This window comes from Papio anubis, chromosome 17, assembly GCF_008728515.1.
Source record: "Papio anubis isolate 15944 chromosome 17, Panubis1.0, whole genome shotgun sequence".
Classification (NCBI taxonomy): domain Eukaryota; kingdom Metazoa; phylum Chordata; class Mammalia; order Primates; family Cercopithecidae; genus Papio; species Papio anubis.
The window spans coordinates 54,026,077-54,049,184 of NC_044992.1; the positions used below are offsets into that span (position 1 = coordinate 54,026,077).

At 47.2% G+C, this 23,108-nt stretch overlaps 1 protein-coding gene and 1 long non-coding RNA gene across 3 annotated transcripts in view; one reads left to right on the top strand and one right to left on the bottom strand.

Moving 5' to 3' along the window:
• ITGB3 (integrin subunit beta 3) overlaps positions 1-23,108 on the top strand; it is a 56,655-nt gene that overhangs the window by 25,640 nt on the left and 7,907 nt on the right. The window contains exons 3-12 of the mRNA XM_003913246.5: positions 4,067-4,262; positions 5,158-5,410; positions 6,975-7,137; positions 7,767-7,928; positions 10,374-10,469; positions 10,878-10,967; positions 11,646-11,780; positions 13,032-13,461; positions 20,230-20,452; positions 21,395-21,495. Coding sequence (XP_003913295.1) covers positions 4,067-4,262; positions 5,158-5,410; positions 6,975-7,137; positions 7,767-7,928; positions 10,374-10,469; positions 10,878-10,967; positions 11,646-11,780; positions 13,032-13,461; positions 20,230-20,452; positions 21,395-21,495 — 1,849 coding nt within the window. The remainder of the gene's footprint in view (positions 1-4,066; positions 4,263-5,157; positions 5,411-6,974; positions 7,138-7,766; positions 7,929-10,373; positions 10,470-10,877; positions 10,968-11,645; positions 11,781-13,031; positions 13,462-20,229; positions 20,453-21,394; positions 21,496-23,108) is intronic.
• LOC103878900 lies at positions 4,216-21,683 on the bottom strand. Of its 2 annotated transcripts, none has more exons than XR_004179477.1 (3): positions 21,604-21,683; positions 12,280-12,367; positions 4,216-4,292 (listed from the first exon to the last, which is right to left on the bottom strand). It is a non-coding gene; the product is annotated as an uncharacterized LOC103878900 (long non-coding RNA). The 2 variants fall into 2 exon arrangements; XR_004179476.1 differs by lacking the exon at positions 4,216-4,292 and adding an exon at positions 12,012-12,163.

Consider the following 23,108-nt stretch of genomic DNA (forward strand, 5'->3'; position numbering starts at 1 on the left):
CTGCAACTTTAATATCCACCCCTCCCCCTTCTAGCTTTCTGCCTGCATAACCTGGTGATATTCCTTCTACCTTCTCAGCCTGGGTTACCAAGAAAGGGAATGTTGCCCAAGTATGTTGAGGTCACTGCCTTGGTGCTCTTCTGGAACAGGGCTCTCGTGGAGAACTTGGCTGACGAGCAGGCCTGTTATATTCCTGACCTCTGATGTCAGCAACCACAGAGGGAGGGAGGGAGGCAGTTTTGTTTTTCAGTGTTTAATTTTTCTAAGGAAACTCATAACAAACCATTAGGACTGTCAGCACATCTTAGCGCTTCAAACCCTCTTCTCATTAGGACGGCCACATTAGAAAATAGGAGTCAGGAAACTCCCGTCTAATGCATTCTCTTGCTCTGCTGATGGAGCCTGAAGATGCATGATGGCCTTGCTGCTCTCATCCCGTTTGCTGGGCTCCCATCCCTGCTGTCTTTTTCAGCATCTATCTTGGTCCTGGAAAGGATCCGCTCCTCACTGCATTCTGATTTCTCCACTGCCTTTTTGGGAAAGTTTTCTCCCTGAGGCTTTGTGGGCAGCTGGAATCAGAGATAAGATTGGGATGTTTTTTGAGCAAGAAAAAGACTGCTTCCGAGGAGGAAGGGGTAGGAGAGGTGGGCAGGGACAACAGGAGGAATCTGGGCACAAAACCTGAAGTGCCCAAGCTCTCCCCATGTCATTCCGTCCTCAGCCACAGCTGGGTGCAGGGGAGATTTTTATCTTCCTCAGAGTTGTGGAAGGTCTATGATGTCCCTGTTGGAGTATTTGCCACCAGGAAGGTTAAGTCTCATTCAGTGATTTCCATTGCTGAGGCCAGTTCCCTGCCTGCATACCTGTGAAGCTGAGAGAGAAAGAAAGAAAGAAAGAAGCTGCTGGCTTCCAGAAACTCTACTTACTTCTTGCCTGGGCCAGGGTAGTCCTCATGCTGTTGGTGTTGCTCATGTCCCCATCCACGTGGGGAAGGCTTCAGCCCATGAAAGGGGGATCGGACTGGAGAGGGAGAGAGACTTTAAGCATTGGGAAGGGTTTTGGGTTACAGGGTTTTTTGTTTTTGTTTTGAGATGGGGTCTTACACTGTCACCTAGACTAGGGTGCAGTGGTGTGATCTTGGCTCACTGCAACCTCCGCCTCCCTGGCTCAAGTGATCCTCCCACTTCAGCCGCCTGAGTAGCTGAGATTCCAGGTGTGCACTACCATGCCCAGATAATCTTTGTATTTTTAGTAGAGACAGGGTTTCGCCCTGTGGCCCGGGGTGGTCCGGAACTCCTGAGCTCAAGTGATCCACCCGTGTCGGCCTCCCACAGCGCTGGGATTACAGGCATGAGTCACCGCACCCGGCTGGTTACCGGGCTTTTGAGTATGAATGGCTCCTTGTGGCCCAGTCCCTCTCCTGGCATTATGACTGCCAGGTTGTTTGAGGGGGCTGAGGAGGCAGATGTCATCCATCCTTCTCCATCCCTCGTACATGCCCATCTTGTATCCTGTTCTCTACCTGGGGCACTCTCTGTTGTGGCTCCTCCTAGGACCATTCCTTCCACACTTCTGTGCCTTGACTCTCACTCTATACGGAATGTAATGAAGCTTATTTTATGAGGATAATTACAGTCAGACAATCTAGCTGGCCTCTCAGTTCTGCCACTTCCTAGTTCTGCAACTTTGAGCAAATTCCTTAACTTCTCCAAGCCTCAGATTCCTTACCTGTAAGATTGGGTTCCTCATTTGTGAAGTCTCTAAACCGTAGGTTTCTCCCTTATAAAATAATAATAGTTCCAGCATCATGGAACTGTCAGGCAGGCAGATTGCAATAATCCATGTAAAGTGCTCACCACAGTGCGTGACATACAGTAAGTGCTCAATAAATGTCAACACTAATTGTTCTGGGATATTGGTGTGGGTTATCCAGCAGACATTTGGAAGTGCTTATGGGGGATGTGGGTTGGGGTGGAGCTGGGGAGGGCCTGAAGGCCTAGACGTTGTGAAATAGGTCCAGAGAGGGGTTTTCCAGCTTGCTGGCTTGTCCCCTTAACCTGGGAAGGAGCCCTCATAGACATGCACCCACACGGTGTTGGCTAAATTGGCTGAATGTCAGAGCCGGAAGGGACTGAAAACACCATGTCATCTAACTACCTTGTTGAACAGGTGAGGACAGAAAATGATATATCTGAGGTCACGTGACTAGTCACACTGGCAGGCCTAGGATTGATCCTGTTTCCTGATTTTCGGTGTTCTTTCCAGTGTGGCCCCCACTCAATACTCAGGTGTAAGCACACAGAGCCCCAGGGGGCTGTGGGTTTTTGGAAGGGTACTCAATTTGTTCTTTGTCCAGGGTGAAGGAGGAAGCTGAAGTGATAGGATGGGCTCTGGTTAGGAGCCTGGCATCATGGTATTTTCCCATGTTCCCAAGTTTGTGGAGTTTATTCATAATTAGCTTATCCAGGAAGTACTTGTCAAGCATCTCATAGTAATAGCTCACATTTGCTGAGCACTTCCTCTGTGCCAGGCGCTGTCCTATGCATTTTATGTAGATTGTCTTATTTACCCCGTGTGACATGCCTGTGAGGGAGGTACCATAATTACTATTATTTTAAGTAACTTTTATTGTGGGAAAATAACATAGAATTTAACATCTTAACCATTTTTTTGTTTTGTTTTGTGAGATCAAGTCTTGCTCTGTCGCCCAGGCTGGAGTGGAGTGGCATGATCTCGGCTCACTGCAACCTCCACCTCCCAGGTTCAAACGATTCTCCTGCCTCAGTCTCCCAAGTAGCTGGGACTACAGGTGCACGCTACCACACCTGGCTAATTTTTGTATTTTCAGTAGAGACGGGGTTTCACTAGGTTGGCCAGGCTGGTTTCGAACTCCTGACCTGAGGTGATCCGCCCACCTTGGCCTCCCAAAGTGCTGGGATTACAGGCATAAGCAACTGGGCCTGGCCCATCTTAACCATTTTTAAGCGTACAGTTCAGTGGCATGAAATACATTCATAATGTCATAAAACCCATCACCACTATCTATCTCCTTAACTCTTTTCATCTTATAAAACTGAAACTCTATACCCATTAAACAGTAATTCTCTATTCCTCCCAGTCCCTGGAAACTGCTATTCTACTTTTGACTCTATGATTTTGATTACTCTTAAGCACTGAAGGAGGGACTGTTATTATGTTCATGTTACAGCTAAGGAAACTAGGCTTGGAGGAATTAGGTGACTTGCATTAGTAAGCAGTTGTAAGTGCAATGCTGAAATTTAGTCCTGTGCTCTTAGCCCTGACTCTCTCCTGCCTCCTTACACTGCCTTTCCCTATCACGTTTGTGGTAAGTCCTAGATTGGATGCTGGGAATTGAGAGGGGCCAAGACACACACAGTCCCTGACTTCATGGATCTGATAGCCTAGCCCATGTCGAACACAGTAGCTTCCAAACTGTTTTGATTCTGACCTACAGAAAGAAACACATTGTACTGGGTATAGTTATTTATTATACGTGTTATTCCCCACTCTCCAACAATATGAGAGTTTCACAAAACAACACTTTGACTATTTGTACACTTTGATATTTTCTATTCTATTCTATTGTATTTTATTTAACAAAATGATGGTTGATACCTGCTAAATTGATTTTGGGACCCACAAGTGTGTTACATTCCACAGTTAAAAAATGCTGGTCTACCAGGCATCTTACTGGACAGGCTCTCTTTCTAGCTACAACTCCATGAATAGACCTTTCTGATATCTCAATTTCTCTTTCCTTTTTCCTTTTTTTTTTTTTTTGGTAGAGCCAGGGTCTAGCTATCTTGTCCAGGCTGGTCTTGAACTCTTGGCCTCAAGCAGTCCTCATGCCTTGGCCTCCCAAAGTATCAGTTTCCCCTTTCTGTACAACGTCCTAAGGGATTATCCCAGGAAAGTCCAAACCAATTTGTTTATGATCCAAGTATGGGGTAAACTCTTAGCTATTGGGAAGTGGTAGGGCCTGCAGGAGGCAGAGAGTCACCATAGCTCTGATTGCTGGACTTCTCTTTGGTCTCCTGTCTTATAGGCCCTGCCTCTAGGCTCACCTCGCTGTGACCTGAAGGAGAATCTGCTGAAGGATAACTGTGCCCCGGAATCCATCGAGTTCCCAGTCAGTGAGGCCCGAGTACTAGAGGACAGGCCCCTCAGCGACAAAGGCTCTGGAGACAGCTCCCAGGTCACTCAAGTCAGTCCCCAGAGGATTGCACTCCGGCTCCGGCCAGGTAGGGATGGGACCCTTTGCAAGGAGAGACCTGAGACAGGTGGGCATAGAGCACAAGTTGGAGGTCTGAGGAGGAAGTCTTGGGGAAGTAGCTCAGAATGGAAATGGGGTGGGAAGACAAGGATGAGGGGGGAGGTGCGGGCAAGAGAATGGAAGAAAATAAGAGACGTTAGGACTTGAGTCAGAAGATCTGAGTTGAATCTTGACTGTATCATATATTAGCTATTTAACCTTGGACAAGTTACTTAACCCTTCTGACAAAGTAGGTGCTCAAAAAACATTTGTTTCTTCTTTACCCAAGTGCCTGTTTTACCTAGCTTCGAGCTTTGTGTTGAGGTGCAAACGAGATATAGAATAAGAAAGCAACTTGTAAGCCCTCCTTTCACAGGGGATTGGGACAGGGGAATGGGGGCAGGCACAATAGGTACACAAGACCTTTAGAGGGAGGAAAGGTTAGGCTAAAAGACAGAAATTTTGAAGCATTGATTTTGACTTTCCAACTAAGTCAAGAAGGATTTACCTACTATCAAGGCATGTGTTGGATGCAATGGGATTCAGAGAAGGGTAGGGTGCAATTTCTGTCTTTTACAGAGTCCGAAGTGTAGTAACTATCAAAACCTCTGTGACTCTCAGTGATAGACCCTTGGAACTCACAGGATTGGAAATCCCCTGGGGATTTAGAGAAAGTGGAAAATTTTAGAATGGAAAAGAAGATGTCAAAAATAGGCGGGTCAAGAGATTAGAAGAGTAATAGAATTGCAAAGGAAGAGGAAAAGGGACCAGGGCTTTCTGGTTTGCTTTGATCATGCAATTTCTTAGTCCCAACTGTATCCAAATCTGCTTATTCAATGTTGGAGGGAGAAGAAGATAAAAACTAACATCTTCCTGCCTTCCAGATGATTCGAAGAATTTCTCCATCCAAGTGCGGCAGGTGGAGGATTACCCTGTAGACATCTACTACTTGATGGACCTGTCTTACTCCATGAAGGACGATCTGTGGAGCATCCAGAACCTGGGTACCAAGCTGGCCACCCAGATGCGAAAGCTCACCAGTAACCTGCGGATTGGCTTCGGGGCATTTGTGGACAAGCCTGTGTCACCATACATGTATATCTCCCCACCAGAGGCCCTCGAAAACCCCTGCTATGAGTAAGTCCCTCCTCCAGATGCCAGGACAGCATCTTTTGCCCCAGGAAGGTCCAAGTCCTGGTTTCTATTTCTAGCTCTAGGGTCACTTTGTTGGCTGTCTTCTGGCCAAACTATAGCTCCTCTCTACCTTGGTCTCCCTGTCTGGCAAATGGGCTAGCTTGTGGATCTGGAGGGTTGTGTCAGTAGAACCTAAGGCTGTTTGGAGAACCTAGAAAGAAAATTCATCAGCTTCTTAGTCTTGGTAACAAATAAATAGGAGGCAGGAAAGAATGGAAGGGAAATGAGGTCAAAAGTAGAAAGAAACTTATGGATAAGTAAACTGAGAAATTGTGATTACAGAAGGATTGATTCCATTGTTGGCGTTATTGTCTTCATCAAGGCTGTGCATCCTGCAGGGTACAAACAGAAGAAATGAAGTGCTAAGGAATATAAAAGAGTGGAAATGACATTTGTTGAACACTTTTATAGTCTGTAAATGGATAACTTGTGCCTCTGTTTGAAACTTTGGCTTAAAACTTAATGGCTTACTTATTCAATCGGTGGAGACTGTGCAAATCCATGTATTAGAATAACTTACAATGCTGGTTGCTGAGCCTGAAAAGGTGTGAATTTACTTTTTAGTTTTCAAAGTTATGGCCAGGTGGGGTGGCTCACTTCTGTAATCCCAGCACTTTGGGAGACCAAGGTGGGAGGATCACTTGAGCCTAGGAGTTTGAGTTCAGCCTAGGCAACATAGTGAGACCCCCATCTCTACAAAAATTACAAAAAATTAGCATGTGTGATGGCGCATGCCTGCAGTCCTCGGGACTAGAGGGAGGCTGAGGTGTGAGGACTGACTGAGCTTGGGAGGTTGAGGCTGCAGTGAGCCATGATTTTGCCACTGCACACCAACCTGGGCAATGGAGCACAACTGTCTCTAAAAAAAAAAAAAAAAATGTTTTGAAGTTATATGATGTGTCATTCAACCTTCTGTCTGGGTTGTAAGGTTCCCAGGCAAGACATCAGCTATTAATTAAACACACTATTTTGGCTGGGGGCGGAAATGCACGTATCTTGCATGATCTATCAATTTATTGATAGTTCAGGGACCTTAACTTACTGATGGACTTGTGCTTTATTGTTACTTTAGAAAAGTGTTAAGTATAAGGTGATAGTATCAGCAACTCAAGCCTCGCTCTGGTCTAAGTGCTTTGTGTATATGAACTTACTTAAGTCTCACAACTCTTATGGGATATGTGCTATCATGGCCCCACTTTCACAGGCTGACTTGAGAGGCTTGCCGAAGGTGCCATGACTAGTAAAGAGGGCAGCTGGGATCTAAGCTCAGGGAGTCTTGTTTCCAGCTCAATCTCTTATCCTCTAGGCTAGCTGGATGGGGGTAAGGTTGATGGGGAGCCTCAGGTAATTTGAGGATTTTGGAGTCTGAACTGTCTGGGTAACTGTGGTTGTATGGAACTGGCCTGGGCATACCACTATCTATATTTGTCCCCTCTCTTTCCTCCCAATTCTCATGCTGCCTTTTCCATCAAGGTGTCTGCTTAAATTATCTCCCATCCTTTCCCAGTATGAAGACCACCTGCTTGCCCATGTTTGGCTACAAACACGTGCTGTCGCTAACTGACCAGGTGACCCGCTTCAATGAGGAAGTGAAGAAGCAGAGTGTGTCACGGAACCGAGATGCCCCAGAGGGTGGCTTTGATGCCATCATGCAGGCTACAGTCTGTGATGTGAGTTTGAAGGACTTAGAGTGCCAGGTGTGGTTGGCATAGATCAAAATGGGGAAGGAGGTGACTGAACTCTGGGGATTTCTGGTGTAAAATGAGATGAGAACTAAGCAGAGCTTCCTGCAGTTGTGAGTAGTAAGTTGCTCCTGATATTTAGCCTTGGCTTAGATCCACTCCCTGGCCTGAGCTGACATTTCTTTGAACCTCAGTGGTCTCAGATGTTCCCAGGGGAGAGCATCTTCCCACCTTCAGAGTTACTTCGGAGTTAAAGCTGGGTTAACTTAACCTCAGCAAAGTAGGCAGATGTTCAGATGAGATTTCTTCTAGCCCAGATCAGCTCTGTGGATGCCCATCAGTTTCTAGATGGGCAATGTGACTGTCATTAGAAGAGTTAAGAGGATCTCATTCAGCTGCTTGAACTAATCAGTTATGAGACTGTTTTCTGAAGAGAATGAAACCCCTGAACTAGAAAGTTTCAGCTTCGGTTCCAAGGACTGGGACTGAGACCCTTCTTCAAAACAAGCTGTCCAGCCCTTTAGCCAGGGAGCGCCTTGGGTCTCTGTTCTCTACCTGTGACATGGCTGAATTTGTTTTGTCTCCTCTGCCTTTGTTTTTTTGTTTTCTTTTAACAGGAAAAGATTGGCTGGAGGAATGATGCATCGCACTTGCTGGTGTTTACCACTGATGCCAAGACTCATATAGCACTGGACGGAAGGCTGGCAGGCATTGTCCAGCCCAATGATGGGCAGTGTCATGTTGGTAGTGACAATCATTACTCTGCCTCCACTACCATGGTGAGATCTCTGGCACCACCTATGGTTTCTATTCATGATGGTGAGGGTTGCCCTAGCCCAGGCAGAGTCTGTGTGAATATGAAAATGGCAGCCCCTCCTTCTGGGCAGGGTGCAGGGCTTGGTTTCAGCTTGCCCCTATCCCTTACCAACTGGACACCGTCATCCAGCGTACAACCTACATAACCATTAGAGATATCCCTGATTGTGGTGTTATCACTGCCTTTACTGTCAGCAGCATAGCAACAGCATCATGGGATCCAGAATGGACCCAAAGGATTTTTACAACCCAACTGGAAAGCAGGTCTTCCTTTCCACTTTGATTAGCCCTTTCTTGGAATACCATACTAACTTGTGGTTATTGGAAGAAGATAGAGGAAAAAAAGAGAAAGATTGGCCAGGCATGTGATGGCTCATGCCTGTAATCTTGGCACTTTGGGAGGCTGAGGTGGAAGGATCACTTGAGTCAAGGAGTTTGAAACCAGCTTGGGAAATATAGTGAGACCCTGTCTCTACAAAAAATGCAAAAATTCACTGAGTGTGGTGGCTTGTGCCTGTGGTCCCAGCTACTTGTGGGGCTGAGGCAGAAAGATCTCTTGAGCCCAGTAGTCTGAGGCTGCAGTGAGCTGTGATCTTGCCACCACACTCTCGCCTGAGTTACAGAGCAAGAACCACCACTGCTTTTTTTTTGTTTTATTTTGATACAGAGTCTTGCTGTGTTGCCCAGCTGGGGCGCAGTAGTGCAATCTTGGCTCACTGTAGCCTTCACCACCTCAGTCTCCTGAGTAGCTGGGACCACAGGCATGCACTACCATGCCTGGCTAATTTTTGAAAACAGGGTCTTGCTATGTTGCCCAGGCTGGTCTCGAACTCCTTGGCTTAAGCAGTCTGCCCCCCTAAGCCTCCCAAAGTGCTGGGATTACAGGCATGAGCCATTGCTCATAGTGGGGACCCCTTCTCTTAGAGAGAGAGAGAGAGAGAGAAAGAGAGAAAGAGGGGAAAGATCATCAAAGACATGGTGAACAGGTCCTATGAGGAAAGATTAAAAGGCCAGAGTCATTCAGCTTGAAAGAAAGAAGGCTAAAGGATGATTTAGCTTATACATGAGAACACGTCTTATAAGTTGTTTTATATCACCATAGAAGGTTAAACAAGAGGAAAATATTTAAATTGAATCAGGAGAAATTACTATAAACCATAAGAGAAATGTGCTGTAATGCTCTAGGTACCTGGGGCAGGTGTGAACTCTTCATCTCCTAAGGACAATATAGCAACTTCCTTATCTAGGTGGCTTAAAGGTATACCTGTGTAAAGGCAGGAGACTGAGCTGAGGATCTAATGAGCTCCCTGCAAGGTCTAGGATCCCATGGACATGTTCACAATTCACCACCCCACTCGCACAGTGTCCTGGAGTTCCTTGGTGTCAGCCATATCCAAGTCAAGCACTACCAGGCAATGAGTCAGCAACCTTTGACACCTAATCTATGCAAGGCACTGGGCCAGGGGCTGAGGGAGGTAACAAGACTATGTATGGTTCTATCCTTACAGAGTTTTTGGTCTAGTTGAGGAGAAAGGATATATATATATTTACAATAACACAAGATGCATGATTAGTGCTAAATGGGTGTGGCAAAGCCAAAGTGGGCTATACGTATCCAAGGGAGGAAAGCTCATCATGAGCTGGGATGGCCAAGGAAGTCTCCTGAAGGACGTGGGGCCTAAGCTGGGCCCTAAGAAAGGAGGAGGATTACCAACAAGAAGGCAACTCCAGGTGGGAGACAGTGGACCAGATCACTGCTGAGTGGAAGAGGGAGAGAGGTGAGTAATATTTGGAAAGAAAGACTGAGACCACATGGTGGAGGATCATGAGGGCCAGGCCAAGGCATCGGTCAGTAGTTCCAAAACAGAGGCCTAACCCAGTGCCTTGTGCAGGGAAGCAGCTCCATTATATTAGTGCATTAAATTCAAGCAGGAAGAAAGAGGTGCTTAGTTTTGACACCACTGGCCTGCACCTCTTCGTCTATCCCTGGAGTTCACAAGTAGACTTCTGTGCTACTTACCCTTCTTGTCTCACTGTACCCCCCGCCCCCCACTTTTTTTTTAGTTTTAGAGACAGAGTCTTGCTCTGCTGCCTGGGCTGGAGTGCAGTGGTGCAATCATAGCTCACTGTAACCTCCAACTCCTGGGCTGAAGCGATCCTCCTGCCTCAGCTTACCCAGTAGCTAGGACTGTAGGCACCACCACATCTGGCAAATTAAAAAATTTTTTTTTTTGTAGAGATGGGGTCTTGCTATGTTGCCCAGGCTCTTGTCTCACTTTCAGCATGAAGTGAAAAGGTTTAAGCACCACAACTCTCTGAGCCACAGCCCAAGCAAGATAAGTTCTAAGGTTTAGACCCTAGGGATGTACATGGCACTTCATTAACTTCTACATCCTTCATTTTTCTAGGATTATCCCTCTTTGGGGCTGATGACTGAGAAGCTCTCCCAGAAAAACATCAATTTGATCTTTGCAGTGACTGAAAATGTAGTCAATCTCTATCAGGTGACTGTGCCTTCGGGCTTCCTGGAGTGGACCCTGTGATGGTGGGCGCCCCAGGTAGCCAGCCTGTGCTAGCGTTGGCCATAGTCCCCAACCAGGAAAGACTCTCCCCTAATCCACTCCCCAGGAGCTAAAGATTGCACTCTGGGCCTTTTTCCTGCAACCTTGAACTTACGAGGTGTGTGTTGGTGTTTGTGGTGATGGAGGAGAGGTGGCAAAGGGTGTGAGAGGCTTCCTCTACTTTTGCTCAGGGCTGAAAAACTGCTAGATATATTCCTGGCAGTGACCACTGAAATATCCCATACCTTCGTCCAATCTTCATCTCAGGACTCTCAGTGGGATTTGCGGAGGGCTTTTGGAGACCACCACCTTCCTTCGGTAAGCTCTGGACATCTTTGTCGTCCTTTCTAGAACTATAGTGAGCTCATCCCAGGGACCACAGTCGGGGTTCTGTCCATGGATTCCAGCAATGTCCTCCAGCTCATTGTTGATGCTTATGGGGTAAGTGTCTTGTGCTGGGAATAGTCCTGCGGAGAGTCCACCTCATTTGGCTTACACAGCAGGGCTCAGGTTTGTGAGTCCCAGGTGCCAGTCTACCACACGATCTTACTGCCTTCTCCGTGTGCTCCCAGAGGCCAGGCAGTGGTCTGCTCTAGAAGGGATGCAGCCTTCTGAGAAGGAAGTAGCCCAGAAAGAAAGAAAGAAAGAAAGGGGATGGGGATGGGGATGGTGATTAGTTGGAGAAGGAACAGAGCCCTGGAATTGGGGCAGAGTGAGGGAAAACTGGGCTCCAATAACAGGGAAAAGAGAGAGCTGAGACATGGGGAAGGTGAGGTTGATGAAACATTAGGTAGAAAATGCTGCTTTCCAAGGTGACCAGTACTCCCCTTTCGCAACATCTGTGAGGCCTGCGGGAGGGTGTAGCTGGTACATTTTACCCAGACTCACCTAGACGCAAGTGGAGATGGAAAGAGGGAGCAGGTTCCTGTGCAGGAAACAGAGGAGGAAACAGAGTCCTAGGGGTGCTCCAGCAGCTTCCAGGTCAAACCTTGGCCTCTGGCACTGCTGGCGTAAGTCCAGAGCTACTTGGCAGATTTGGCTTGGGATGGAACTGGCTCTTGCCATTTCCCATTTCCTTTCAGTTCATTTTCTTGTCTTCTTGTGCCCCTTTGTGCTCAGAAAATCCGCTCTAAAGTCGAGCTGGAAGTGCGTGACCTCCCTGAAGAATTGTCTCTATCCTTCAACGCCACCTGCCTCAACAATGAGGTCATCCCTGGCCTCAAGTCTTGTATGGGACTCAAGATTGGAGACACGGTGAGATGGGCTGGGCAGGGCCTTTGTACTGGAGCATCTGTGAGCACCCAACCCCCTTTCTTCCTTTTGTAATGACTAAAAATGGCCCCCTTCCGCCAGAAAAAAATATGGGCAGGAAAAATACCTTTCCTGAAAGTCATTTCAAGTTAGATGTAATGGATCCACCAATCTTTTCCTCTGGGGCTTCTGTTGCGTAAGCTATTTCTGTTACGTGAACTTAACTCTCAGGAATTTAAAAAACTTACAATTTGGTTACCTTTGTTTGTGTATGCACAGTTGATTGCAAAGGAAAATATTTCTTTACCTTCAGTCCCTCACCAGTCTCCAGCTTTCCCAAGGTAATTAATACCTTTCTTTTGTAAAATGACACAGGAAAGTAAAATCTAAAATGTAAAATGACAACATCATCTATAAATATTTATTGAGCACTGACAATGTGTCAGGCATTGTTCTAGTTGCCAAGAATTTAGCAGCAAATGGAACAGGCAAGAGTACCTACCCTCATGGAATTTTTGAAGCCAGATGTTCATTTCACCATCCAGTCCCTCCACGACTTTCCTTATCGGTCGTTTCTCCTCTGCTTCTGCCTAAGGGGAGAGGAGTTGGTGGGAGGGGAGGAAGGAGGGGAAGAAAATAGATCTTTGGATGCACTGATCCTTTCTCTTAATCTATCTATCTTTCAGGCACTTGTGCAAACATCCCATGTTAGAAATATTGTCCTGAAACATGCTTTATTGCATAAACTATAAAATGTGTGGAAATTGAAGTAGATCCTGAGCTTATGGTTGACCACTATGTGGGATTGTGTGGTGCAAAACAGTGCTTTGTGCATCTTGCTGATAATTACAATCAGTCCAGCTTGCTTAGCTGGCCAGAGCAGGGTGTTTATATGATCACAGGTTCTGTTCAGTTTCAGCTGGTCTATTTCACACGTGAAGTAAAAAAACAGCCTTTTATTATTTATTGACTGTAGACCATGTCTCTGCATCCAGCTACATATGTCACAATGATACTATTCCCGTGCTTGTGTTTTTGCTTTGCAGACCTTCACAGAGGTGGAGGTCTGTGGAACCCGTGGAAGGTTTGCTTTGCAGACCTTCCACAAAGCCTGAGGAACTCCATATTGCAAAAGCGTAAGACACCCATTTTGGGTATTCCTTGGCAGGGCAGGGAACAACTTTTTTTTCCCTCCAGAGCTGGAGTGTTAACTGGGCCCAACTGTGTCTAAATACAATCTTGCTTTCCATCCAGGTGAGCTTCAGCATTGAGGCCAAGGTGCGAGGCTGCCCCCAGGAGAAGGAGAAGTCCTTTACCATCAAGCCCGTGGGCTTCAAGGACAGCCTGATCGTCCAGGTCACCTTTGATTGCGACTGTGCCTGCCAGGCCCAAGCTGAACCTAATAGCCGTCACTGCAACAATGGCAATGGGACCTTTGAGTGTGGGGTGTGCCGTTGTGGGCCTGGCTGGCTGGGATCCCAGTGTGAGTGCTCAGAGGAGGACTATCGCCCTTCCCAGCAGGACGAGTGCAGCCCCCGGGAGGGTCAGCCCGTCTGCAGCCAGCGGGGCGAGTGTCTCTGTGGTCAATGTGTCTGCCACAGCAGTGACTTTGGCAAGATCACGGGCAAGTACTGCGAGTGTGATGACTTCTCCTGTGTCCGCTACAAGGGGGAGATGTGCTCAGGTGAGGAGAACTGCACGGCCCCCTGTCCTGGAACCCACACCCCCTCATACATCTGCAACCCCTGGAAACATAGGCAAAGGCCTGAGATGGGTCTTTGCAGGCAGAGGTGTAACTCAGTGGTTCCCAATCTTTTTGAGTATAAGGACCAATCCACTTTTCAGGTTAAAAAAAAAAAGTTACTGATAGATAGCAATTAAATTTTTACTATTTATAGACTTAGAAAACACATGTCAGAATATGTAGTAAGGTTAGTAATAATTTTACATGAGTTTATCTTTGTATCACAAGATACCTGGAAAATAGGAGTATATATGCAAGGCATTGGAGCGTGCTTGAACAATGTCTGGAAAATGGTGTAATGCTCTTGTTAATGTTAGCACTATTTTGTTATCACTATTACTACTGTTGGTACTACTGTTATTTTTTGGATTCTAGATCTTTGCTATCCAATATGGTAGCCTTTAGCCACATGTGGTTATTTAAATTAGCCAAAATCAAAAAATTAAAAATTCAGTTTTTCAGCTGATCAGTGGCCACATGTAGCTAGTGGCTGCTATATTGGACAGCATAGATCTAGAACATTTCAACGTGACAGAAAGTTCTCTTGGCTAGCACTGCCACAGAGAGTCCCTGCCGACAGATTGGGGATTATGATTTTGAGTCCTTCTACTCAGCAGGGTGCTGAGTTGTCATTCTCATTGCAAAATTCAGTAAAATATTGAGGCCCACTGATAGTCTCAAACTAGTTTCTCCTTGCCCCAAGAACCACTCCTGGGGTACTTCTCCCGCTAGAAGTTGAACTAACGTTAATGTAGTCTTTATCTGCAGATATGTTGACAACACTCTCAGAGGGCAAATAGTCTGAGTTGTTCCTGGGGCACTGAGGATGGGTTTTTACTGGGCCATAATCACTGTGGCTTAATCCCTCTTGCGACAGACACTCGCAAGTTGGTTGGGACTGGGTTACGGGTGTATTGTGTGGCCAAACAGAGACATTATAATTGTTTTCTGGGGTGACCCTTGACTCAGATTGGGTTCATTGGCATTGGGTTCTTTTTTTTTGAGAGAGAGTCTTGCTCTACTGCCAGGCTGGAGTGCAGTGGTGCGATCTTGGCTCACTGCAACCTCTGCCTCCCAGTTCAAGCAATTCTCCTGCCTCAGCCTCCCGAGTAGTTGGGACTATAGACGTGCACCACCATGCCCAGCTAATTTTTGTATTTTTAGTAGAGATGAGGTTTCACCACGTTGGCCAGGGTGCTCTCGATTTCTTGACCTCGTGATCCTCCCGCCTGGGCCTCCCAAAGTGCTGGGATTACAGGCGTGAGCCACTGTGCCTGGCCAGCATTGGGGTTCTAATGAGTTGAGCTAATATGCAGATACTCACTTTAATACTGATATTAGCCTTTTAAAAAACTCACTTAGAAAGGTCGATCTGTGTCATTCTAAAGCATGACAGTAACATAAAAATGATTGCTTTTTTATTATCTACAACATTGTTTCCTTTACTTATGCTGATAAAATTTTAGAGAGAGTTTGGGAGGAAGTGTTATCAGAATGATTAGGGGAGAGCAAGAGATCAGATACACACAGATGAAAGCACACAAACAACAACCATTTGAATTAGGGGGTGAGGCAGGAGTTTCACTTCATTTTACTATTTAAAGTATTTACATCTAATTCAAAGTACCAAAGGAAATGGGTAAGTTTGAAGTGGGAGACCCCTGGGAAGAAGGTTGGGGACTGAGGGAGAGAGGGTGGTCCTAGGAGAGGAGTATGGCTGGACCACGGGGGCACCCCCAGTCCTCCTCCATGGCCTGATGGTTCCTGGTCTGGTGTGAGGCACTGCGGCAGGATCCCAGCCAGAGCATGTTTCTTTTGGCTGCTGCCCCACTAAAGCCACAAAACAAAGCTGACTGGGTCAGAAGCCCTGGTTCCTGCCTCTCACTAGTGCAGGAACAGCTCCTCCTCAGTGCATTCCAGTCTAATCCATGAGGGAACCAGGGCAGCCATTGCAGCCTCCCTCCACCATGTCTTGCTAGGGTATCAGGTACCCACCCAGCCTCAGGTCTAGACTCTGTGGTGCCATCATCACATCCTCCAGTGACAGATACTCAGGGGCACAAGTCACTGAGCACCTGCTCTGTGCCATCATTTGGTCCATATGAGTGAACAAAGGGTCATGCATGATCCCTGACCTCTCCAGGCTTACAGCCCTGCTCACCATTGCCTTTCACCAGAGCTGCTGGCTCTATGCTCCATTCTTTGCCACAAGCAGGGGCTCAGGAGGCAGGTGTGCTGTGACTTGGTCATTTCCCTAGCCCCTGGCCTGTAAGCATGGTGGCTGGTTCCCTGGCCATCCCCCTTGTCCCCTCTCTACTTTGGGCCTGGTCTTCATGGTTGCCCATGATCAACATTCCTGCCTCAAACATCAAGATGTGCATCATCCTCAAGGGGGTTTTCCACTGGCCACAACCACAGCCACAGATCAGTCAGGTACCCTGTGTGAGCCAGATTCTGTGCTGTTGTGGAGTAGGATAGAGAGGTGTAAATAAGACAGTTAACCAAGGATAATTCCCAACATGAGGTTGAATCTGACAGATCCCGGAAGTGTGGGGTACTTAGGGAGTGTTATAGGAGTCCACTGGAGCGAGACTGACTGGGGACAGGGGAGGCCTGGGCGGCTTCACGGAGGAGGTGGGATGTCTGACGGATCTCAGAGGAAGGGCAGGCTCAGGACAGAGAGGAGTGGAGCGAGCATCAGCCCAGAAGGCCTAGCTGTAGGGTTCGTGTTCCCAATGACCTTAAGCACCTGTTCCTCCCTCCCTCTTCTGGCTTCCCTCCCTTTCTCTTCTTCCACTCTTAATTTCTTACTTTACTCCTCTGACTTTCCAATGAACCCAGGCTCAGCCTCCCTTTTGCTGGAGGGGTGCCAGTTCTGTGACATTACCACACTGTGGCTTCCATTTAAGGGCTGACCCTACCAAGGCTCTTGGGGTCAGCATGCTGGCTCTGACCTGTCACTTCCACTCCCAACCTCACTCCCTAGCTGGCCCATCTTGTCAAAGATCACTTTGTTTAGCCTCACAAAGGAAACACTATGGGACAAGAGTTTCTGAGGAGGCGGAGGCCTCTGAGTGCTGCCAGGCCCCTGTGGTGTCGGTCTTTCCCATCCAGGAGCGGTGGCCAAATGCGGGGTGTAGTGAAAGGCCGAGGGGAGGGCGGGGGGGCAGCTCTGCTGGTTGGCGCACTCCTCCCCCAGCTGCCATGAGATTGGCCGATAGCAGCTCACAGCTGCCCCTTCTGTGGAGAACTGCCCTCGGCTGACAGGAGCTGCCTTGCCCCTAGATGTTGACCAATGACTGATGGACAAGGGGTTACTCTAAGGTTAGACTCTTTGTCTCAGGGTGGGCCTGGCTTTGTGGTACCATTCACGTAGGATCAGGCTGGAGGGCATCTGGCTGAAACCACATTCCTGCCAGCTCTGCCTCTTGCCCTGTCCTGTTTCGCTCCCTCCTCTCTACTTCCTCAGTGAGTCACTTAAATAAGATCCTCATCCAAACTGTACTTCTAGGGAACCTAGCCTCGGGACACAGCCTTTCCGCTTTCCCCACCCTTCTGGCAGCCCAACATCTCTACTTTCCAGATATACTTGGCAGCTGGGGCAGCTTGGGTGATGTTCCCCATCCTTCCTGGGAAGCAGATATTTCTTTCCATGCCCAGCCCACAGTGCAGTGGCATTATCATGGCTCACTGCAGCCTTGAACTCGGGGCTCAAGTGATCCTTCTGCCTTAGCCTCCCAAGTAGCCAGGACTACAGGCTCTTGCCATCATGCCCGGATAATTTTTTAAAAAATTGTAGAGATGGGATCTCGCTATGTTGCCCTGGCTGGTCTTGAACTCCTGGGCTCAACCGATCAACCTGCCTCAGCCTCCCAAAGTGTTGAGATTATAGGCATGAGCCACCACACTTGGCCTTTGAAGGTTTTTAAGCAGGTGAGTGGCGTGATCAAGTTGACTGATACTTTAAAACAGTGGTTCTCAACTGGTGGCAAGGAGCTATTTTGTCTCCCAGGGGACATTTGGCAATGTCTGGTGATATCTTTGATGTTACAACTGGAAAGGTGCTACTGATATCTAGTGGGTGGAGCTCAAGGATGCTGCTAAACATCCTAATGTACAGGACAGTCCTCCACCACAAAAAATTATCTGGCCCCAAATATTGAAAAGTACCAAGGTTGAGAAATCACGTTTTACAAAGAGAATCCTGGCCACAGAGGAATTGACAATCACCTGGAGAAGGGGAGGTGACTTAATTGTCTGGAGACAGGACCAGGCTGAGGACAGGGCATGGAAATGTCTACAATAAGGCCCATTCATCCTTCGCTTAAATAGTTCAGTACATTTGACTCCTAAAATGTTCCCTCCTTGAAATTTCTCATTGAGATCAAGCCCAGTTACTGGACTTTCCATAACTTCTTTCTTACTACTTTGGTCTCTTTTCTTCCTCCACTGGTCAATTTGAAGAATATTCCATTAAAACTGGCTCCATCTTCTACTGGTTAAGGCCATTTTCTCTGTAAGTTAGAGACATCTTCTGGAAAGACCATATTAGTATAAATAGGGAAAAACATTGCTTATGACACTGCACAGAGGCCAAGCACTTGGGATCTGAAGTCACAGTGACTTCTGTTTGAGTCCTAATCCTGCCATTTACAAGGCATAAGGCCTTGGGAAAGTTACTTAACCTCTCTGACCTCAAAGGTTGTTATCAGAAATGAAAAGGATAACATACTAAAGAACTTGCGGCCAGGTGCGGTGGACCAGCTGGCTGGGCCTGTAATCACAGCTCTTTGGGACAGCAAGGCACATGAATCACCTGAGGTCAGGAGTTCAAGGCCAGGCTGGTCAACATGGTGAGACCCCATCTCTACTAAAAATACAAAAATTAGCCAGGCATGGTGGTGCATGCCTGTAGTCCTAGCTACTTGGGAGGCTGAGGCAGGAGAATCGCTTGAACACGGGAGGTGGAGGTTACAGTGAGTCAAGATGGCGCCATTGCACTCCAGCCTGGGTGACAGTGAGACTCCAAAAAAATAAAAAATAAAAAAGAACTTGGCATAAGCCCACAAGCCTAGGCAATATAACAAGACTCCCATCTGTACAAAAACAAAAATAATTAGCCAGCTGCGGTGGCACATGCCTGTAGTCCCAGCTACTCAGGAGGCTAAGGTGGGAAGATCACTTGAATCCAGGAGTTTGAAGTTACAGTGAGCAATGATTGCACCACTGCACTGTAGCCTGGGTGATAGGGCGAGACTCTGTCTCAAAAAAAATAAGCAAATAAATAAAAAGAAAAAGAACTTGGCACAGTGCTTGACACACATTAAATGCCTCCTTGGTTGATTTGGAAAATAGATATACATTCTCTTCTCTAAATGCTTTCCAAGTCTGTTCCACTACACTCCCAGATATGATATGATGAGACTCCCAGATATGATATGATGAGGTCAGATTGAGAAGAGAACCAGGACAAGAAAGAAAAGTTGTGTTGGTAAACTTGAACTGCGCCTGTAGCTTTAAATAATTTAATTAATTAAAAAATGTTTAATTGTGGCAAACATTTCTCCAACTGTTGAGTGTAGAGGCAGGAACCAGGACTAGTCAGCAGGGGCATGGGGGAGGCCATCAGGCTACATGAGGTCATTACTAGCGATTGCCTCTACTGCTGTTCACCTTAGGAAAATCTTTCTTTTTTTCATTTAATTTCTCTTATTTTCTGACTTCTTTTCTCTATGGCATGCACGGGATTTGTTTAACTGACTGGCCCTTGGCAGTCTGGGAGCTAGGGGATATTTGTTCTCTCTGCTTACTTGGCTCCGTTGGCCAACTCCATGGCCTCTCAGTGCCGTCCCTCTGCCCCTCGGATGCCCCACCCCATCCACCCATACATTCAGGGTGCTCTGTGTGCACTTTCCCTCTCTGCATGTGGAATAATCCCATGCCCTGGATCTCTCCTTTCCTTCTTTCCTCGTGTTACAATTTTCCTGTCTTGTGCATGCGCCATCAGAGCCCTGGTCCTCACCCTGCAAGGTGACATCTAGCTGATTTGAGAAACGGCATAATGGAAGTGGTGGCTGCTTTGTTAGTGGGACGGGACCAGCTCTTCCAAACTGGACCCTATGTTGTTGTCTAACCCAACTGGGTGGCCACGATGATGACAATGGTAGGCCTCTTAGATCAGGTAGGAGAGGCGAGCAGCCTTGTGTCAGGTCAAAGGGAGAGAGTTTTGGGGCCCGTGAGGCCTTTTACCAGCATCAGGTCACACCGTCAAGGCTACTGAGTGCCCTGTGTAGGTTCAGGGCTGTGGCTGTGTGCTGTGTCAGCCCTCAGGGCTAGAGAGCTTGCTTCTAGTTCTTAGACTAGAAGGAACTAAGTTTCCTAAGCCTGCTACCCTTTCTCTTGCCTTTCTCAGAAGGCAGAGGTATTCAGAAAAGGGCAAGAGAGAGAGCAGGAGGCCCAGGAGACTTAGTTCCTGAGAATCTTTTGCTCTATAGTGACTCCGAGCAAGTCCTGCCATGCCTTGGGACACCTAGAAAACTGAGTTTGTCCCTGCTGGGTAGGACTCCCCCGGGTAGTGAGCCAATTCCCTGCCAACCTGGAGGATCATTATCTGTGTGGTTGGGAGAGCAGGGTGGTTGTGTGCAGCCTGCTGCCATGGGGGCAGAGCTCTCGCCAGCTGGTCCACCTTCCTGGGCTGTGTGTTTTCAGGCCATGGCCAGTGCAGCTGTGGGGACTGCCTGTGCGACTCCGACTGGACCGGCTACTACTGCAACTGCACCACACGTACTGACACCTGCATGTCCAGCAATGGGCTGCTGTGCAGCGGCCGCGGCAAGTGTGAATGTGGCAGCTGTGTCTGTATCCAGCCGGGCTCCTATGGGGACACCTGTGAGAAGTGCCCTACCTGCCCAGATGCCTGCACCTTTAAGAAGTGAGTGTGCAGTTTGGAGAGAGCCGGGAGGCTGGGAGGTAGGAGAGGGTCCCCTGACTAGAATCTCCAGCTCTCCAGGTGTGTTTCTTGCTAACCAGAGCCTTAGGGAGAGGAGTCCACTCCAGCCAGATGGCTACCTCTCCTTTTGCCAAAGGCTTTGGGCAAGTTAGAATAGAACCAACTGAAGGGGCCAAATTTGAACGAGCTGGACTTTGATTGGAGAATGTCCTCTCCTAAGGTGACATCCTGACTCCCTCTGAGTTGGGAGGAAGGCTGAACCAGTCTGAGGAACGATCCAGTGCTGATGTTCTGATTCAGTGGGAGATGTGGGGCTGGAATTATGGAGGACACTGTGAAACTACTACAAACCTCCCACTTTAGTGGCCAGAGGAAGCCCTGTCAGCCCAAGTCCATGGCACTGCCATTCTGCTCACCACTTTCAGCAGGGCCAGATTTACGAGCATGCAACCTGTGCAGCTGTGCAGGGCCCTGTGCCTAAAAGGGCCTCATGCTTGTTTTAGTGCTCTGCCATCACTGTCTTGACATTCTTAGTAATCTTTGAACAAGGGAGCTGACATTTTCATTTTGCACTGGGCCCCCAAATGACATGACTGGTTCTGACTTTATAGTTCTCAGAAGTGGCATAGGGTTCACCATCCTGGCACAGCCCTGGATGGGACGGGTTTAATGAAGGACCTGGGAGGCTTCTGGCTGCCAGGTGCTGCCTATGGGTGAGGGGGACACTCCCACCCCTGAACTGCACACTTGCCATTCAGGTCCCCAGGATTGTCTTACAGGCGTGTGTGTGTGTGTGTGTGTGTGTGTGTGTGTGTTTTAATGGAGGTGGAGCAGCTTTCTGAATGCATGGAGATCGGAGCTGGACTGGGATACACTTAGGTTTGCACCTTCTTTGCCTTAATCACTGTGTCCTCTCTCCTTCAGAGAATGCGTAGAGTGTAAGAAGTTTGACCGGGGAGCCCTACATGATGAAAATACCTGCAACCGTTACTGCCGCGATGAGATTGAGTCAGTGAAAGAGCTTAGTAAGTTCAGCACATCTTAGAGTTGCACACACCCAGGTTCTAAATGTTTCTAATTCAATCTTAGCACCTCTCCAACTCCCATCTGTAAAATGGAAGCGTGACTCCTACCTCAGGGAATGTTGTGCAGGCCTGATGAACAACAGATTCTTGATGTGAGCTGATATCTCTGAGAGTCGTCCTCCTCTCTTACTAGTGTGTGCAGCCGTCCACCACTTCTGCTTCCCAGAGCCCACAGACTCAAAAAGAGCCTGCAAAACAAAGGGAGCAAGTGCCTCCCTAAGGAAGGGAAGAGAATGTATCCCATTTTGCAGATGAAAAAACTGAGGCACAGAGCTGGGAAGTGGTTGCCTGTGATAGTCATCATCTTAGTTCAGTAGGCTAGTCAGCGTTTACCAAGTTTACTTAACTAAAATCGTTATGCAGTGCCCAAGATTTTGCTTAAAGCTTTGCAGGTTTGGAGGGAAACCTTCAACCTTATGGATAGGTAACCAAAAGCTTTATCTGAAGTCCTTCTACCTCTCTGGAGCCCCTTTTGAAATAAGACAGACAGAAATACAAACAATAGGGAGAAAAAAAAATCTTGCCTGCAATTATTCTTGAAGTATTCTCTGTACTTCATCTTAACTTAAAAGGAGATGATCTTTGCTGCTGTCATCACATCTGATATAGTTATGTGGGCCAGTGAGGCACTGGGTAGTACTAGAGAGATGGCAATCTCTCCACAGATAGCAATCTCCCATGAAGGCAGAAACACATTTCAGAGAGAGCCACAGTAAGACACAGCTAGCCAGTCAGCTTCCTGGTGGGGGTGTTATGCAAAGGAGTCAGATCTCTGGGCCTTTTGGCTAATATCAGAAGTAGGGCTGGGGTGAGGTTAGTGATTCGGGGATTGAGTTTGAAGAAACAGTTTTTCCTCTGGAAGAGATTAGGCTTGCTATGATTAGTTCAGAGAGGAGAAGCTGCTGAGATGTTGAGTTATTTTTATCATCTAGTCTAGGTGGGTATTACAAGTTAATTGATAAGTAGTTCTCTACCTCCACCTCCCCTCTACCGGTGGTATTATAGTACAGGGAAAAGAGTATGGAAATAAGCATATTAAAATAAATGCTTATTTGTAGGGAATTTTATAGCTTGTAAAAGTTATAAAGTATCTTTCATATACATTATCTTATTCTTCTGTCAATAGCCTAGTGAAGTAGAACTACAGTACTATTATTATCTTCATTTTGAGTCTCAGGAAAGTTAAGTAACTGGCCCAAGCAAGGGAATGGCAAATTAAGTTAAGAACTAGATCCTGAAATTCATACTCTTTTCCCTGTATTATAATAACACTGGTTTTCTGAAGGGTCGTTGACTTCAAGTCTGCAGGATGTGCTTTTAGACTCCTGTTCTTGTTCTGCTTCATCACTCATTTGCTGTGTGACCTGAGTACATTTGCTTAATTTCATCATGTGTCAGTTTTACTCATCTGGTTTCATCAGTATGGGGCATAGTGCAGCTGGTGGAAGGTAACCTCTAGTATCATTGGCAGTATAACAGGCTTTAGAATTACAAGAGATGAAGTCTACAAAACATGGTGGGAGTCAGAGAAGACAGGATAGCTCTGGGGAGGT